Below are 18,867 nucleotides of genomic sequence, written 5' to 3'. Positions count from 1 at the left end.
GTAAGCCTGGTGACCCGGGTATCACTTCATCCCCTCTCAAAGTGAAAGGAGCTGCTGCATGCAATGATGTAACCCGGCACCTTCTTCTGATTCATGGAGAGAAGGGAAGGGATTACTGTCATCTGTGGTCTTTCTCTCCACTTGGTAACAGCACAGTGAACATTTTATTTTCTGTAGAAAATGGTGGTATAGAAAAGAAATCAATAATTTTAACTGTGTTCGGTTTTGCACGCTTTGTCATTTTTCTTTAATGATTCAGTTCTTAAAAAGGCAAAAATATAATTATTTTGACTGAAATCATACCAGTACTTTGGGTATTAATTCTTATGGAAGGTAGGCAACGAAATTAAATGACATGCAGTCATTTGATGTGTCTCAGATTAAGCATAGTCGTTTATTGTATACTCTTCTTATGGAGAGAAAAGTACACAATTACTTAAACTGGTTATATTGATGGTAATTCTAAATCTTCTTAGATTTTTCTTCAGTTCTCTATTTTGAGTTACCCTGGGTATGAGTTAATATAAAACACTTAAAAGGACAGATCTTAGAGAATATGCTCAGCCAAAACAGTTGCCCCTTATGCATTTTTCAAATGCTTGGGCTTCAGTGGTCACAGAGACTGAATACCATAGTAGTGAGAAATATTCCTGTCATGTAGCAGGCCCAGAAAGTCTGGCACTCTGCGCTGGCTCTTGGACAGGTGCAAAATCCCCAAATGAGGTCCCAGCCTCAGCAAAGCTCCTGGCAGTTCTGCCATTGTCCTCAGTAGCATCGGGATTTCACTTGCTGCGCTGGCCCTTTGCTGCAGAAAATCATCCCATATAAGAACTTAAGTCATTAAACTATTGTGTTAAAGCTTTGTAATCACATTGCTAAATTTTCTTATGCGGATGAGCATCCTGCATTATAAAAGAAAGGATGCATTTGCAGTGTGTGGCTCTACCTCTGGCTATTTTGCATACACAGGCTCATCTGCTGCAACCCAAGACTGAGTTCTTCTGGGAAATGCTGAGCCGTCACTTATCACTTGTCAGGGTGGAAAGCTGTAATTTTGGACCATGGTCTCAACAGCTTTTCTAGCTGCTACTAGAATAATGTTGTTCATAGTGTGGAAAAGTAAAGGGAATGTTACAGTTCATACATACAGCCTTTATTAGTCAGACTTTTTATTTTTTGACAGCAAAGGTAAATTTGAATATATAGTGCTTTACATATAAATAAATGTAGCAGAACAGAATAAAAATGTGAGGAACCATACGCTTTGACAAGATTAATGGGAATGCAACTGGACTTTATACAAAAACATGTAGGCATAGCTATGTTCACATTAGGAACTTTTCTGAAAAGCAAACAAATGAGTAAAATCACATTGAAGAGCTAAGTCCTGAAATCCTTACTCATCCTTTTTCCATGTGTCCTCAGAATAGCTGATCCTGACAGCTGTGAGCATGGCAAATATTCTGGTGCTCTGAAAACTAGGTTGCCTTTTTGGAACAAAACCATGGGTTCAGACATCCAGATTTTTAAGTTGTAAATACTGAAGATCCTATTCAGAGGCTTGGTCATTGGTTCATTTTTGAGGTTTTTGGCTAACTGAGATAATATATTGTGGTTTATCTGCAAAGATCCTTGTTTCAGTGAAAAAGCTTTGCAAACATGTGGCAGCTTGTCCGTATTTGAATCATGCTGCAATATCATGTCCTAAATCTTTCCTAAGAAAAATCTCTCATTTAGAAAAAGTGAATAAGAAACACAGGACTTAGGGTACAACTCAAGCTGATGGAAATCATTTCCTTGATTTCAGTAATCTTTGGATACCTCTGCTGGAAATAGTCGCGAGGTAGCATTTGCACACTTTCACAGCAAATTTCTCTACCAGACAGTGAAACTTAGGAAATCCCTTATCCTGTATAATGTGTTATGTGCCACATACTCTCTCTACTCCATGGTGTGGTGGTAACATCGTATACCAGAATTAACACCATGCAAAAGGCAATAGCAAATAAAGCTAAAAGATGTGTGGTTAGGGCTGTGGGTGTTGGTGTCTGTACTGTGCGTGACTAGGGGGCTGTGCCCTGCCCATGGGCACACAGACAACTCCTGTTACTGGCAGCCCGATGTATAAGAAGCCTGATGAGAAGGTTTGTGGCATTAGGCTACTGCTGGGACAGGTCTTGCAGGGTCCTGTTTCGTCAGCGGCAGGGTGGTGCCACTAAGCCTGCCCTTCTCTCGGCCACGGCTCCAGGCGCTCGCCCAGTTGAGCAGGCAGGACAGCGGCACTGGGCTGCGTGGGGGGGACCGGCGGGCACCGTGGCGGGGCAAGGGAGGGGAGGGTCAGAGAACGCCTCATGGTTTCAGAGCAAGAACTGACAGGTCTGCATTTATGCACATATGAGTCACCGCTAAAATTATTTGCAGCTGAACGCAGGGACCTGAGGCCAGAGAGCAGCCCACTAACAGGAGGGGTGCAGCTGCCGCCTGCCCGTGCACTGCCCCAGTAGTGCCAGGTCTTTGCCTCTTCTCGCTGAAGCAAAAACTAGGGCTGTTTCCAAGGATAACAGGAGCATTAGCTGACCCTAATGCCTGTGCCAGGAGAACAGACGTATAACCTGGTATCAATGGCTTTTAAAATATCCATGCATTATATTCAAAGAAGGGTTAAAAGTAGCATTTCTTAATTTTGGAGTTATAGCTAGTGCTATAAAACACACTGATTTCTCATATATTTAGCTGCCACTGAGTGACATTTGATGTGAAAGGTGAGAACAGGAGGAAGACAATAATGTTTCACAACTACAGAATACAATTTTAAGGAAAAGAATTACACTTTTGACTAACACATATATTCACTGGTGTATATAATTTAGTGGTACATTACATCCCCCTTTGGACTGCAGCACTGTGATTAGAGGAACAAAAATAGCAAATGTACAGAACTGACAATGATTGATGTAACATAATCAATAAAAAGAACTTCAGCTGTCTCTGCTATATCAAACCAGTAAAGTGCTAAGTTTAAGATCTCAGAAATACTCCTTTAGCTCTTGCAAATTAAGGGCCTAATTTCTTTATGCTTACTTTAGCTGTATCCATATGTAATTCCACTGACTTGCTGGAGGTACACCTGATGATTAATTTTAAGGACACAAGCAACAACCACATTTTTGCTCAAAACTGAGCATTCTGTGTATTCAAGGATATACTATTTAACAGGCTTCTCATCCCTGCCTATTTTTTAAAGATCGTGCAGTGTGCTCTCCCTGGGGGAGAGGGGAAGACCCGGACTCGCACCTAAGAAGAGGACTCTGAAGAGGATGGTCACTCTTCCTGCTGCGTCCCTTCCCTGCCAAGTCCTGGCTGCTCCGGTGGGCCAGGTGCAGCCTGGGCACCGTGGCTTCCATCCCGGTGTCAGCGGGGTGGCTGGGAAGACAGCCAGGGCTGCAACCGAACAAGCAAGTCAGCAGGAACTTGTTGGCTGGGAATCAGTTTGCAGTAGGTTGCAGGTGCAGTCAGAAAAGCTGGGGCTGCTTGGCCTGGGCGGCTGGCAAGGGGCAGCAAGGATGGGAGACCTTTGCCATGGGGCCATCCCCGACTGGGGGGAGAGGGGAGAGGCTCTCGGGGTGCTCCTATGGCGCAGCCCACCACCTGCCTCCCCCTTCACGGCGCCTCTGCCCACCTTCTCCTTGTTTTGCAACCTGTGCAGACACTGGCCTGTGTGCATGCACAGAGCATACATGTGTTTCTGGGGCTGGATGAGTGTCCCAGATTTGGAGATCTGTGTTGTATCTGTCCACCAACAGACCGGTCCTGGAGCACCGCACTCTGACTCAGATTTAGAATTGCCAGGGTTCAGCCCCAGCAAGCCTCTAACTGCTTTTCAACGAGCTCTTCCTCTTTCGCAAAGCCAGCCTCATCCACCCTGCTACTGACTTGTCTTTTGAGGTCTACTAAAAAGCATCTCTGCGGCTCCCTCATAAGGACATTTCATATCCAGCAAAACTGCTGCAAACAAGCAGCATTCCTGGGCAGGGAGTGACGGAGCCAGGACGTGCAGAGATGGACTGGGGGCTGGGCCTGGCAGGTCTGAGGCAAGGTGAGGAGGAATCGTATCAAAGGGAATACTATTAGAGTGACAGGCCATGCTGAGCAATGAGAGACCAGGATGCTGGTCCATACAGCATCACACTGACTGTAAGTATCTCCCTACAARATATAGATACGAACCTACTTAAAGTGGATTACAGGGAGATTCAGCCTTGACAGGAAATTACTTTCAGGTTTCCCTGCTTAGTTTAAAATGCAAATACAGATAAAGGCTACAGAGCTTTTCACATCTCTTAGCTCACTGCGGCACTCACTGGGAAGCGCCATCAGGTCACGCTTGCCCCCCTCTAGGAGTCTGTGCAGTAGCTCCGATGGCTGTCCCCGATGAGCTGGGTTTTTTCAGTTGYGTTAGTCGGCTGAAGCACAATAGGAGTTTCTCCATCTAAAGTGGGTAGGAAGACAAAAAAAAAACCCTTTAAGCATCTTTCATTTGATACAGAAGTGAAACTTCTTGCTAGCACCAGAACATTTCATCTGCGGTTTTGGCTACAGCTAAATCTTGGCTTCCTTGGTGACTAAGGCCTGCAGCACCACATTACAGACAGCAGTGCGCGTACTAAAGAGAGGTGATGTCCACACAGAGCCTGCAAATGCTCTTACACCTTATCCATGTTTATTGGCGGATCTCAGGATGACTATTGTTGTTGTTGTTATTAAATTGGACCATAGCTTCACCTATTGCTTTGCAAAGATTGCAAGATAAGGGTCCCTGCTTGTCCAATTGCAAGAGATTGCTTCCTGCAAATGTCTGAATATAACAAGTGCTGTTGTGACTCAGCATGCAAGCACTAACCTTGACAGTGCTTGCAAGAATGGGCTTGAAATGAGTCTTGAAGAATACAAAGTTAACAGTAAAGAAAGAAGAGAGTTAAAAGGAAAAAAACTCCACGTGAGTAGTAATATACTTGAGAGTGAAGAAATCACATCCATCCTGAAAGCCAGCAAGCTATATAAAAATGCTAAATTGCATTTTAGAAATCCTATAATAATATATTTACAATTGGATTTTGAGAACTACTGTTCTAATGAGTGGCAAAACTTCTGAAACGGGCAAAATTTCATATTATCACTATATAAATCCTTATTATTTAGTACTTTTTCATTACATTCAGCTATATGTTTGTTTTTTCAATATATCTGAAAAAAATGCACTTGTTGGAGAGTGGAGAAAAGTTAAGTCCTTACAGAGTCCACTAATGGCTCTTTTGTCTATTATGATGCTGGCCAGGGTTTGGGTGCCCTTCTCCTGGGCCTCTTTCTATCCCACTTTTTTGGGAGGGGGGGCTCAGCTCTCAGAAACTGCCTATTAAAGGTTCAGCAATCTCAGTGCAGTGATTTTATAAGAAAAGTTTTGGCTTACCTAGCTCCTGATTTTAGCACAGGCTTTGCATTAATTGAATTTGCATGATGACTTTTTTTTTCCCAAATGACCGAATGTTTAGGAAAAAACACACCTGACATTTCCTCCTGTTTACATGACAGTTGATAGGATGAATGGTGGGCAAAAGATGTAATGTATAAGAGTAACTTAACCCAGAGCAGGAATCTAATTGCATGCCATACGGCTTCCCCTCAGTGGGGGTAGAACAACCTTGACTCTGTCAAGGTGAAAGGCAAGAATGATTAAATGCTAAGCAGCTTCTCTGTATGGGCAATTCCACATTTAGACACAAGGTCAGAGACAGACATGTTTCATAACTTCTAAAAGTATATGAGTAATTACTGTTTGGAGCTCAGCTCTGGTTCAGATTAGTTTGGCAGTTGTAATCCATTTTTAAGTTGCTAAGTATTTTCTAGATTTCTGAGCAGCATTCCCTCCCACCCTCTGCTGCCTCCGAGTTGCTCATTTTATGGAAGATCATTTATAGAGGGCAGAGACTACTCAGTTAGTTTTCCTGTGATACCCAGATGTGCAACAAAAGAACAGGACCCACTGAAAATATGTCACATTGCTTCCAGTTGATCTGTGAACAGTTCACTAGACACCTTCACCTTCCCCAGGTATTTTGCTGCCTGCACTCTTCCAAGATTTATGATGTTTTTAATCAGAACAGGGACCTACAGTATAATAAACTGTACAAATATAGCCTGTTAATGGAGAGCTGCAGAATGGAGGTGCGGCAGAATTCACAGTTAAAACTGTTTTCTATAGATAGCTCTTGCTCACTGTTCGCCTACATTGATATCATATGGAGTGCGGAGGAGACAATGAAGTGCTAAAAACTTATTGCTTCTGAGCTGGGAAAGTATTTTGTTATTCAGGTTCTTTTTTCTTTTTTTTTTTTCCTCCCTGGTTTGATTTTCTGTAAAATGAAGGTTGGTCTAGAAATGTCTTGCTTTGTTCTTATGATGATAAACAGGAGAGCAGAACAAACCTGACAAACTGTTTGAGTACATTGTTACACCCTTATGTACCAATGCAATCCAAATTTCAACATGATCTCATCTGGGACCATGAAAGTCAACAAAAGATTTGCCATTGTCTTCAATAGAAGCAAAATCTGGCAATCTGAACTGCATGTGTGAGGGAAAATAATGAACAGCTCCACACATCCATGCTGCAGAGAAGTCATACTTCCCTCTGCCAGTATATTTTCTCAGTTTATCTGTAATATTATGCCATGTATTATATTAAAATTACACTACTGTATACTTTTTTAATGTCATGTTTGATCTGGAACTCTAATAAATGTCATATTCTTAATGTAATGATGCAAATATTAGATATATTTTGGAAATTGATCATGCATTGTACATTAGGCTTCAGTCCTTCTATGATTCAAATCAATAGTCATGAAAAGAAATCACTGTAATCTAAGTGCAGGCCAGATCTTGCAAATCTTTCTGTTGATGATACTACCCATGGAAGTAAATGCTGTAAAATGAATCCCATGCAGACAGATATTCAACAAGTTGAGCACTGAACTAGTCAAATATATTTCAATAAAACTTTCATCTAGAGAAATATGCCATTCCAGCAGAACAGAAGCCTTTCAAGTGATTGTGCTGATTTCAGTGGCAGCTCTCTCTGTTTTCACATTTTAGGGAATGTAACATTGAATGTTTTGCTTCACATTTCTTTTTTTACTAAGAAGTACGTTTTGTAGTATGTTGATTTGAGGAATGAAATCAACTGTGTAACAAACACCTGGATTTTGTTAAAGAGAAGCGTGAGGGGGTCTGAAAATTAGCACTGCTGCACCAATTCACAAGGTGAAGTCTAAATCTCCGAACTCCCACAACATGCATATTCCTTTTCCCATGTAGCATGACTGGCTCCCAGCAGCTCCCACCGAGTGTGGCAAGAACTGGTGGAGACTTGTTCGCAGAGGTTGTTAACATCAGGAATTATGACATTTCATCAATATTGCATTCTTCAGAAAGGCAATAACTGACTACAAAACATTGGCCTTAGTTTGAGAATTTATGTTTTATTCTTAGTAAAAAGAGTTCTGACTAGCAATAATATATATACTGGGGACAGCAGGAAGCACAGAAATTAATTACCAGCTAGACTGCCCAGCCTGTGGGCAAAGGGCATGCAAAGAATTTGGATCCTAATATGATTTCCTCTTCCATAGTGAAGTCTGCTGCAGGAGTGTTTACAGCCTGTTTCTCAATTACCTACAGGAGTATTTCTATTATTTAAATAAAGGCAGCCATGGGTATTCATTTGTATGGCACAAAATTTGAAAATGTCTGATGTAAAAGCCTAAATTAGTACCAGTCTATGCCATTCTAACTCAGCTGCATTGTTTTGGCCAGCATCCCTAAATTTTGGGGGATGTGCAGCTTGAGCCTGTAACCATTCATTTTTCTAAATGCAGTGTCTATTTTCCTTTTGGTTGAAGATGCTCACTTTATCTTCCCTCATGAAGATTTTACTTTTATTCCTGATTTGCTATTCTGTTTTCATCTTACTTTAAAATATAGATAGCTCTGATCAACTCAGGCAAGCTGGTTTTGGTTGGTAGGAATATGTAACGAAACTGATGAGAAGGGTGGGAGAGGTACAAATTGCTTGTTTTCTTCAGGCTCTACCTATATACTTAGTATCTCCTTCAAAATATTAAACCATATAATTCCACATTCTATTATTTTTTTAAGCTGGTACTTTTCTGAACATTTTAAATTAAAAAAAAAAGGGTATTGCAGTGATAACTTGGTGGGAGTAAAGGGATGGGAAGGTGGCCTAAAATTACTGAGCTCACGTCAATAAATACCGCTGGTGGTGGAAGGAGGGAGCAAACTTTTTCTTGGCACTGGGGAATTTTGTAGTGGGTTTTGAGAGAGAGGAAAATGTCAAATTACAAGAAAGGCAGAGAAATGTTGAATTAAGAAATTCTTATCCTTCAAAGTTCATTCTTCATATTTCAAACTTGACTTTGGTGTCAGAGACCCATAAATAGCAAAAACTATTTTAAATTTGCACTTCCCAGGGGCCTACTATCTTACAATACATTGCACTTATTTCAAATAATGTATTGCGCTCATAAAGCTTTCACTGATATTTTTTGTTGCCTTTGCACAGACTGACCATGTATGATCAATTCCTAAAATGACTGTACTTTGCCTTGATACGTCTCTAGGCAAAACCAATTTAAAAACACCACCACACGTTGGCATATCAGTTACATAAATAGCATTTGTTTCAACTACTACAAGCATTTTGTTACATATTTATGGAAGGGTAAATTTGTGTGAAAAGGGGAAAAAAAAATCTTCCTGCTAGGGGAACATGACATTTGCAATCTGGCGGTGCTAATTTAAGTATAATAAAACGTAAGAATATAACAGCCTAAGATCTTCCATAACAATGGAAAATAGAAAGGGCGAGCTGACTGCTTAGGTCCTTTCTCCTAAAAAAAGCATAATGCTAATCACAGTTAATACAAATTTGCAACTGAAAAGTGGCATAGTTCTTATCCAGATGCCTGCATCTCTCAGCCTGTCCTGCAAGTGTGCTACATCTCAAAGTTTTGGGATGCTCCTGCTTCCACTGAAGGTAAAGACAAAACTCTGCCTCACTTCAGCAGACTAGGACAGGTCTCTTTGCTCAATGTAACCCACACTAATGCCAAATTAAGAAATCACCACCATTATCCTTTTGTTTAGCCCTTCATCAATTAAAACCTGTAACTGCAGCCTGGGGACACAGCTAAGCTGAGAAAAGAGGGCTTCCTGCTGCAGCAGGGGGGTCCTGCTCCCTCCACCTCCATGTGCCTGGCCGTGAGCTCTTGCTCCTCTCTTTGAGTTGGCATTAGCAAGTGGCTTGTCCCACAGAGAGGCATAGCAGGGAGTTAAACTGTCAGAAAATGATTCACTTGTTTGGTAGGATTAGTTTTCATCTGGATGTGTCCAGTTTCATCTAGTTGTGTCCAGTTCTGGGCTCCCCAGTACAAGAGAGATATGGCAGTACTGGAGCAAGTCCAGCAAAGGGCTACAAAGATGATTAGGGAACTCTTATGAGGAAAGGCTGAGAGAGCTGGGCCTGTTTAGCCTAGAGAAGAGAAGGCTGAGAGGAGATCTTATCAACGTGTACAGGTATCTGAAGGGAGGGTGTCGAGAGGATGGGACCAGACTCTTTTCAGTGGTGCCCAGCGACAGGACGCGAGGCAACGGGCACAAACTGAAACACAGACAATTCCATCTGAACATGAGGAAAAACTTTTTCACTGTGAGGGTGACAGAACCCTGGAGCAGGTTGCCCCGAGAGGTTGTGGAGTCTCCTTCTCTGGAGATATTCAAAACCCGCCTGGATGCAATCCTGTGCAATGTGCTCTAGGTGACCCTGCTTGAGCAGGGGGGTTGTATTTAGACGATCTCCAGAGGTCCCTTCCAATCTCAACCGTTCTGTGATTCTGTGAATCATATCCACGATCTGGCTCATTGTAAGGCAGCAGGATCGCTACTGCCAGTTCGGAAAAGAAAGCAGCCTGAGGTGGGTTGTGGATGGGAAAAGGACAGGAACATGGCATTTAGCTAGCTCAAGCTTGGATTTAGACTGCCTCAGGTTATTGTGCAACCTTCCTGTTAGAAACTTTGCTTCTTTTCTTGAAGCCCTTTCTTGAATGGATACAGGTGGTCCATTACAGTCAGTGATAAATTTTACATGAGGAAAAATTGAATAATTATACTGATTTGGGCAGATTAGATGTGGCAAGGAACAGCCCAGCCAGAGCCTAATGCACAAGTGTAGGATCTAGGATATGAATCAATGGGGTGTGAGGGTACGTGTGTGGGGTGAGCGTCTTCTCTGAAGATGAGTGCTGGAACTTTTAATGTTTATGTGCCTAATCAAGAAAATAAGAGACATAGGGGACATTTCAGTGCCATAAGTTTAGTTTTTCATCAATGTGCAACTTGGAAGGTTCACCAGGTCATAATGTTAGCTGGAGTGAATTAGCACATTTCCACTGATGTCTGGAAGCAACCTCAGTTTTATGAGAAGAACATCTGGCCTACAGGATTTAAAGATTATTTTGAACAGTTTTGCCACACAGTAAGTTCCTAAAATACACACCTCTTTCCATGTCGGTCTTAATTTGCTCCTCCAGATCCTCTGGAGACACACAGAACTCCTGCTCTTCCCCTTCTGGTGCTTTGGGTTTACATTTTCCACAGCAGCAGTTGAAACAGCAGCACAGGCAGCAGCAAAAGTAACAGCCCGTCAACAGGCCACAGACTGCAAACAGGCCCTAGATTAAACAAAGTGGTGAGGAAAACCCCATGAGCAATGAACTTCCTGAAACGCATGACAGTCTGTTACAGCAGAAGGGAGATTGTCAAAGGAACTCAGATTTCCAAGTGCTCTGCAGGCACAATTAGAGCCAGATTTTAGAAGAGTCAACTGCCAGTCAAGTGCCTAAATAAGGGCCAGATCTTGCAGAGTCCTCCTAACCCACCAGCTCCTACTTGACACGCAGGACCATGTTTACAAAGAATTCGACAGCAAGCAGGCCCCCACATGCCAAACTCTTGAAAGTCTGTCTTCAGCTGAAGGCCATCAGAAAAAACTTTCAGGCAGTATGTAAAACCCCACCCACCTTAAAATGACTCATTTCCATCTTAAAAATGACTCATTTGCCCAAGATCTTTTTTGCAAACACTTATTTACTGGCAGATTCTTGTCAATAACAAACCCGAGAGAAAAAGAAGCAAAGACCCAGATGCATCCCACATAACTTTAGGCATGGAACTAAAGTTTCTAAATTAGGACTGTAGTCTCTGTGGGCTCCCCACATAGTCAGTGGAAAGTTATAAGTCCTTCAGAGAGTGATTCAACCCCGGGAGGATTTGAATTGCCCATTGGAGATGTCTCTCTTTCCCCATTAGCCTATGCAGGATCATGGAGATGAACAACTAAATTAGACTCCTCAGGCTGTGATTGCTTGATCTGGGGACTTTGGCAGCGAAACAGGAACAAGAAGTTCCCATCTTCGTGTCCCTCTGCTTGCTCCTGCCCCAAAGTGCAGCCAGCACAACTGTTTGTGACCAAGACCAGAGACCTGATCCAGATTCAAAAGCTGACAAACTTTTATTCACAGAGCTTTTCTTCATCCAGATCAGTTTGCTGCTGGGTTCACAACACAGCTCCACAAATACTTCTGCTGGGGGCTGTATGCTGTGGTACAGCAATGGGATGGGGAGGCTGGAGAGGGGATTCCTCAGGCTGGCACTACTGCTGGGGCCTCCAAACAGGCAAGACAAGCAGTCCGGCTCCTACCCTGGAGTGCAGGGGTAGAGCCCTGGCTCTACCCAGGACTACAGGAAGAGGTTTGTGGCAAAGGTGAGACATCCACCTTTCTTTTTGCACATATTGGTGTAAGAGCAAAGCTGAGCCAATAAAGTTCCTGAAAGAGGAATCAAAGCTGATATGTGGAATAAATGTGTGTAAGGTCAGCAAAACTTCATGGCAACCAGATATATATGAGTTAACATGAAGGAATAGCCTGGCTTTAGCATTATAGTTACACATACGGACTGCTCTTCAACAAATACAGTTTGATTTAAGGACTCTTGCCAATTATTTGTTATGTTCAGAAGAAAATAAGCTGCTGAAGAAGAAAGAAAGCACAAATGTCTGTGTAAATAACACTCAGTTACATATGCATGTCTCAGGCAACGTTAGCATGGAATAATTAGAGCATCTTTGAAGCTAATAACACTATTTACATGCTTAATATTAACCATTTATGTATTTGCAAGTGCAAAGCCAATGACAATCCATTTTACCCACAGATATATCCAGAGTGAATGAGATTCTTTTAAAAGACAAGGAGGACTCAGACATACTGATTTAAAAGGTTTTTTCTTCTAACTGATATTTAAACCTGTTAGAAATCCAGGAACCCCTAAAATAAGTTATTTGACAGTTTATCATTTATGCAGTAATGGAGAACCCCCCCCCCCCCCCCATTTTCATTGCGTGAACAAGGGTGGAACAAAAGTGCATAGAGTGAAAAAAMCTCTCTGAGCACATCACACAACACTGTCTTATACGTATCAAGATTTCCTGTTTATGATATCATACAGTTGGTGAATCAGGAATCAGATTAGCACTGATGTGATCAGTGTACAGTCTTCATGGTACAGGGAGAACTGCGTTTTGATAAAATAGTTAAATGACCACATGCCACCCCTGTCAGTGGAGAAACATTTAAAACTACAAAGAAGTACCCATTATGCATGTTAGCATGTTCCCAGTTTGATGTGCCTGCTAAGAAGTCCAGTATTGCCCAAAATAATCATTTTCACTTTGCATTTCTCCTTTCGTTTGAGTTTCTTTACATTTAGTGATTCATCTCTTCATGATTGTCAGATTTTCTGAGTATGAGTGTGATAGGGAAGAGGATTTGCCAGAAAGTTCAGTAGCTGAAGAGGAAGAAAACTAGCAAAAGTTGTGGTTGCTATCCTCTTTGAACCAGAATGGGAAAAAAATACAGGTCCAGAGATCATCTGCTGTCAGATTCAGATAGTATTATGACAGCCAGTAAAAACCTGAAACTAACCCAGCATTTATGTGTGAGAAAAAAGAGATGAGGATAGTGAGAGAGATGGGAAGAAGATTGAGTTCAGCTTGACAAAAGCACTTGGTGACCTGTTTATGTTTTGGAGGTGACAAGATTATGGGTTGGGGGAGAGATAGGGAGACCATCTGTGACAAGCTTCAGATGATTCTGTATACACATTTTGGATCTTTTCTTGGATATTTTGCATGGAATTCTGAAAATACAGAAAGCAATGATTAATTTTGCTGGGATATTCAGTTTCGCAGCTAATCTCTTCTCATCGCCAGCATAAAATTCCCTTCAAACAATCCACCCATTCCTCCTTTAGCTGTTTAGGGACTTAGTAGATTCTCTCTGTACTCAGCACTCCTCTTCTTATGAGTCAAAGCTACAGCAGTTATCTCTGTTCCTAAYCTTCTAACCGCAGAGGATTTTATACTTCATAGAATCTCCATTAAAAGTTGGTAAGCAGAAGAAATAAAAGCAAAAAATTGGCACTGTTGAAGGGGTCAATACTGTTGCTCTCTGAGCTCTGAGAAAATGCTTCCTGGCATCTGAGCTGGGGCAAAGAGGCTGAAGAAGAGGGTGAACAGACAGCAAAGAAAACAGGGAATGATTCAGCAGCAGAAGAAACCAACTGCAGAAGGGAGTCCAGCTTGCAGCAAGTCAGCTACAGCAGCAGCAAGCAGGCAGCCTTCAGTTTTGGTTTTGAGGATGCAACTGCAACTTTGCAAGTGTAATTTAAGCACCAGTATTTTGTTCATTAGTTTCATTTCCTATTCTGCATTTGAGCAGTTTCCATCTCATACTAACTCAGTATACAAATTATGGCTCCCTAGACCCACAGAACTGCCCAAGTCGGGCTCTGGTGAGAGGGGACTGTGGAGACAGTGAAATACTGGCCTGATTTGTGATGAACATAGGAATCTATACTCAAAAGTCCTCAGATCAAAGTTGTCATAGCATACTTAGTTCACACAATATAGACCATTTTCCTATTTTTTCTAGCACAGTCCTTGCTTTCCTGTGATTTTATTGTTGGAAATAAGTGGGGAAAACATGGATTTTGCACATTTGCAATGCTATTGGCTTGTCACATTTCTGTAACATTTCAGCACTTGCTGAAACACTAGAATTTGACATATGTAAACACCAAAGGACAACAATGACATAAGAGAGCACAGGAACAAAATTCTTTAATTACTAGAGCACTCCATGATGTATTTTTCCTTGAGCAATATGCCAGTTTATGATGCATCATTCTCTTCCTTTCCTGATCTCTTCCTCTACTCCACAGTTCTCACCTTTTCTTCCACTTCCTTTCTCTCACCCCCTCACCAAGCAACAACAGGGCACATATATGACACCATAATCACACAGTGTTATGTATTATTATTGCTTACTTATGCTGTGTGCTATATATAGCAAAGAACATAGCTAAATTTGTACTGTAATAACTTATTAACTGGTTGTCACATAAGTRGGACTTCTTATTTTTGAACAATGAGTCATTTTATTTAGTCATTATTGAAAAGAAAGTCAAAATTAACCTGGAGCACCAGATTCAAATCTAATTAATGTCTGAAAGTGTTACAAAACATGCACTCTGTTTAACTATTTACTAAGTTAAAAAGAAAAAGAAAACATTCTGTATTAGCCCTTTTTCTGAGCTGATGCTACATTCTGCCTCTGTCAATTTTCCAGATATGTTATTGTTTAATTAAGCCTTTAGCAGTGTTTTAGATTCTGATCCTACCATTTGTTAAGCCTGTAAAGAGACCATGTTTTTCAGGGAGCTCTTTGTGGATGTAAAGAGTGCCTGTGTACCATGTGCATTTTAACATTTGAGTTTTAACAGAAAATAGCAGCTTACCTTTGCCCACCAGCTTGAGAGCATGAAGTACGTGTTAACATTTTCTTCACCAAACTGTTCAGCCACATAGAGCCCTAATGATCCATATTTGTCATATATGTTTCTCTTGGACAGATCAGTCAGTGTTGCATGAGCACTGTTGATCTCTTTAAATTTTTCTGCAGCCTCTGGATTGTCAGGATTCTTGTCAGGATGATATTTCAGAGCCAATTTTCTTAAACATGAAAAAAAAAACAGAAGGAAGAAACATCTATATATGTTTGTGTATATATATGTATGTATACAGATGCTTACAAAATATTACAAAATATTACAAAATATTTTAGTAGGGACATACTTGCTTTGAACAGTATGTTCAGTCTCTACCTTCTTTTTTCCCAGTTCTAATGTACACAGAGGATTCAGTGGAAGGAAAGTGATGCAAAGCTGAAACAAATAATCTGGTTTGTAAAACAGCCTCGGAGGAGGACTGCATCTTGAGTAGGCAGGTTGTTTTCTGGAGGAACTGTAAATATCCTGCTAAAATAGTTGGCAGCCCTCTATATAAAATTATGGGAATGTCTGTACAGAATAAGACTATCTGCCACTTGCTACTGGCTTTTCGCAGTTTCCTAGAGAAAAGGTCTCGGGAGAGGGCAGGTGCAGCACCAGTAAGTGGGAATGCCCTGCCTGCTTTCACTGGCGACTTCCTATGCCAGACTGCACTCGGTAGCGCCCAGGGTGGCTTCCTCACGGGAATATGTCTCACACTGACATCTGTAACATTGACAGTATAAAAAAAAGAAGCTTTTAATAACATTGCTGCTCATATAAAACTCAATGGCAAAGTCTCATTTAAGCAAGTGTGGTAGACATATAAACCATTAAATAGACCTTTCAGTATATTAAAATGCAGATTTCTCACCTCTCAGTATTTCTGACTCTCTCTTACAAGAAGTACACTGGCCCTTCAAATGTAGAGACTCTGATCCAACTTTCCTCCCAAGGACTATCAATCCACCCTAGTTCATAAAAGGGAGTTTTGTCAGGCCCACAAATAGAATAATATAGAAAACCATTTTTCTCCTTGCATGGCACTGCCATACTGAAAGTATTTGCGAAACAGGTGTTCCTATTACACTAAAGCCCAGACTTTGTGTATTGATACCTAGTCAGCTACCAAGCTAAGGGAGAAAGCAATGCATGCTAAAAGCATAGATTTTAGCATGATAATAAATTAAGCATATTTGTTGCATTATGTTTACCAACTGATTTGCATCATTTAGTAGCTTTCAGCACAGGAAAGATTTTAAAAGGTCATTTAAAACATGAATTGCACTGTTTATTTCATCAAAACTACCTTCTTTACAGCAAAGGAAATTCAGTATTTGATTGCATATTGATAGATATATTAATTTTATAAACAGTGTCTGCATTTGCAGAAACCCAGACAGGGATAATGGAAAACAGAATTAGGAGTTGCAGTAGAAAGGAATTATCTTTCTGAAGTACAGGATGGAAAAGTAGAGTGAGTTAGCCCCAGTTTCAAATGGATGTCTTGCTTTGGGCCTAACTCACCACTATCCCACTTCTGGGATGGTCTTTAAAACAGTGGAAGCTGATTGTCAAGAGTTTTGGATGATTTATGCTAGTGTCCCAGCTTTTGCTGGGGCAGGGCTCAGTACTGTGTTTTCCTCTGTACTCACATGAGTACAGAAGCAGTTTGAAAGGAATAGTGTGGGATTGGTGGCTTAAGGACAGTGCTGGGGAATCACAACTTTTGAAGAAGAAGTGGTTTGCTTCCAACCACATTGGAGCACTGGCAATGTGAGATCACACCTACCTGCAAAAGCAGCATACACATAACTGTATCTTTTTGAAAATCTCCATTCCCTCCGAAGAAGTGACAATAGGATTTTTCCAGAACATTTATTTAATGACTAGTGTTGACCTCTAGTGGCAACAAAAGCTAAATTCGCTGATTCCCATCTAAGTCAAGCTCTGTTGCAGTGAATGCATTTTGTAAATATTCTCTCAGAGTGTTTCAGGAGCTAGCCATGCCCATAATGGCAAAAAATATTATTTCTGGTGTGAAAGCAGTATGTCCACACTTATTGTATCAGATTTAGTTTCAGAGTGGGGTACTGCTTGACTTTCCACTGAAGTCCCAGTACGAGTTATTCTCCCAGTAAAATGCAATCACTTTGCTCCTGACTACAGTTCCTTCTTTGGAGATATTCTGCCAATATCTAGATTGATATGCGCCTAGGAATAGCCTCTGCCAATCATCTCCTCAGGTCTGTATACTGAACTCAAGTCATCTTCTCATAGATCATAAATAACTTCTTAAAAACATGTTTCTAATAGCACAAATGGCTCATGTTCAGTCATATTTAATATATTGTGCATGTGGTACCTTAAATACATAATAAAAAATGAAATAGGAGAACTGGAAAAACAAGCTAATTCTTGCATGACTAATGACATAATATGCCATCCAAGTATTCAAGTATCTTATGCAACCTATCTCTTTTCTTAGCTGAAAACAAAACCCAGCAATCAGAATGAAAAATGGGAGAGGTATTAATTTCAAAACTCTTGCTTGGCTACAAGGATCAGACAATGAATCTCTGGCCTTTCTTTCTTTTCCAACAACTAACAAAGCCAAAGACCTCTGCTGCCCTCCCCAGATCCCCAGTAGTTTCATTAAAACAAAGATTTTGAAAAAAAATGTTACACACTCCACTTCAGCTTAGTATTGTTTTACCTAAGCTTTACTTTCAACATAGTACTGTTAAGAAAAAAACATGTTCTTCCTTTGGATATGGGAAACTGTCTTCACTAAAAATATTACACTAACAAAAAATGCCCCCCCCAAGATGACATATACAAATTAGGTAATAATTTACTAATGGGAAAAAGATATATACACTGCTAATGCAATTCATATAAATGAGAGAAAGGACTCCATTAGCTCCAGCCCAGGAAACAATAAAACACGGACAGGAAATACCTAACACAAGATAAGGTATCAAATATACAGAAGCTTCCCTGTGACTTTCTGGAAAAAATGAAATTTCTAGCACTGCAGAAATAATGGTTATGAGTACAGAAGACAGAAGAAGCCAAACAAAGAGAATAAAATGAACATAAGGGTGTGCTGGTTCCTTCCCAAACCAAAAGGATGGCTGTTTTCCAACAAAGCCTCTTCTCATGATGAAGGCTCCTGTCCTTCCTGAGCTTGGGACCAAAACAATCCTAGACATAAGCAAATAGTGTGAGGATTCCAAGGGAGATAGGTGATAAGGAGGAAGAAATGAGCTGTTGCACCATCAAGGTGAGGGATTTTGTGGACGAGACACAGAGATGCAGGGCTACCTGAAAAGACCTGGGGCATAAAAAGATTGATAATGGGAGGCCAAGGCTTTGCCGGCAGGGCAGCACAGGGCAGGGGTGGGCACGGGGGACACCGAGAGGAAGGAAGGGGCTGGCTGTGGGCCGGGGAATTAGCTCAAGTGGTAGAGCGCTCGCTTAGCATGTGAGAGGCAGCGGGATCGATGCCCGCATTCTCCAAAGCTTTTCATTCCCCTTCACGTGGCCAAGAGCATCTCTCCCCTCCGGCCGGGGCCCTGTGAAAGTTGCAGGGGGCCAGCACCAGGGTGCCTGGGCTGCAAAGAGGGCCACAGCAGCCCGCGCTGTGTCAAGAGCAGCGCAGCCAGTACACCACCGAGGGAAGAGACTGTCCCCCTTGGCTCGGCACTTCCAGGATGGCATCTACCATGCTGCATCCAGCGTTGGGGGCCCCCAGCACAAGAAAGCCATCGATCAAGTGGAGCGAGTGCCGCAGAGGCACACCGAGATGGTGGAGCGCTAGCTCAGTGAGAAGCGGCTGAGGGC

General features: G+C 41.5%; 1 protein-coding gene and 1 non-coding gene across 2 annotated transcripts; one reads left to right on the top strand and one right to left on the bottom strand.

Moving 5' to 3' along the window:
* Positions 1-4,394: 4,394 nt before the first annotated feature.
* Positions 4,395-16,330, bottom strand: DNAJC5B (DnaJ heat shock protein family (Hsp40) member C5 beta; the record flags this gene model as incomplete). The annotated part of the gene is made up of 4 exons (XM_026077044.1): positions 4,395-4,489; positions 10,631-10,805; positions 14,992-15,205; positions 16,270-16,330. Coding segments are annotated over 4 exons (545 nt in total), but the record flags the coding sequence as incomplete, so codon positions are not given.
* Positions 16,331-18,470: 2,140 nt separating this feature from the next.
* On the top strand, positions 18,471-18,543 carry TRNAA-AGC. The gene has a single exon. It is a non-coding gene; the product is annotated as a tRNA-Ala (tRNA).
* The last annotated feature ends 324 nt before the right edge of the window (positions 18,544-18,867 follow it).

The sequence above is a fragment of the Apteryx rowi genome, unplaced genomic scaffold (genome assembly GCF_003343035.1).
Source record: "Apteryx rowi isolate R43461 unplaced genomic scaffold, aptRow1 scaffold_446, whole genome shotgun sequence".
Taxonomy (NCBI): domain Eukaryota; kingdom Metazoa; phylum Chordata; class Aves; order Apterygiformes; family Apterygidae; genus Apteryx; species Apteryx rowi.
The sequence above is the reverse complement of the archived record's forward strand: the minus strand, read 5'-3'. Positions and strand labels throughout refer to the sequence as shown.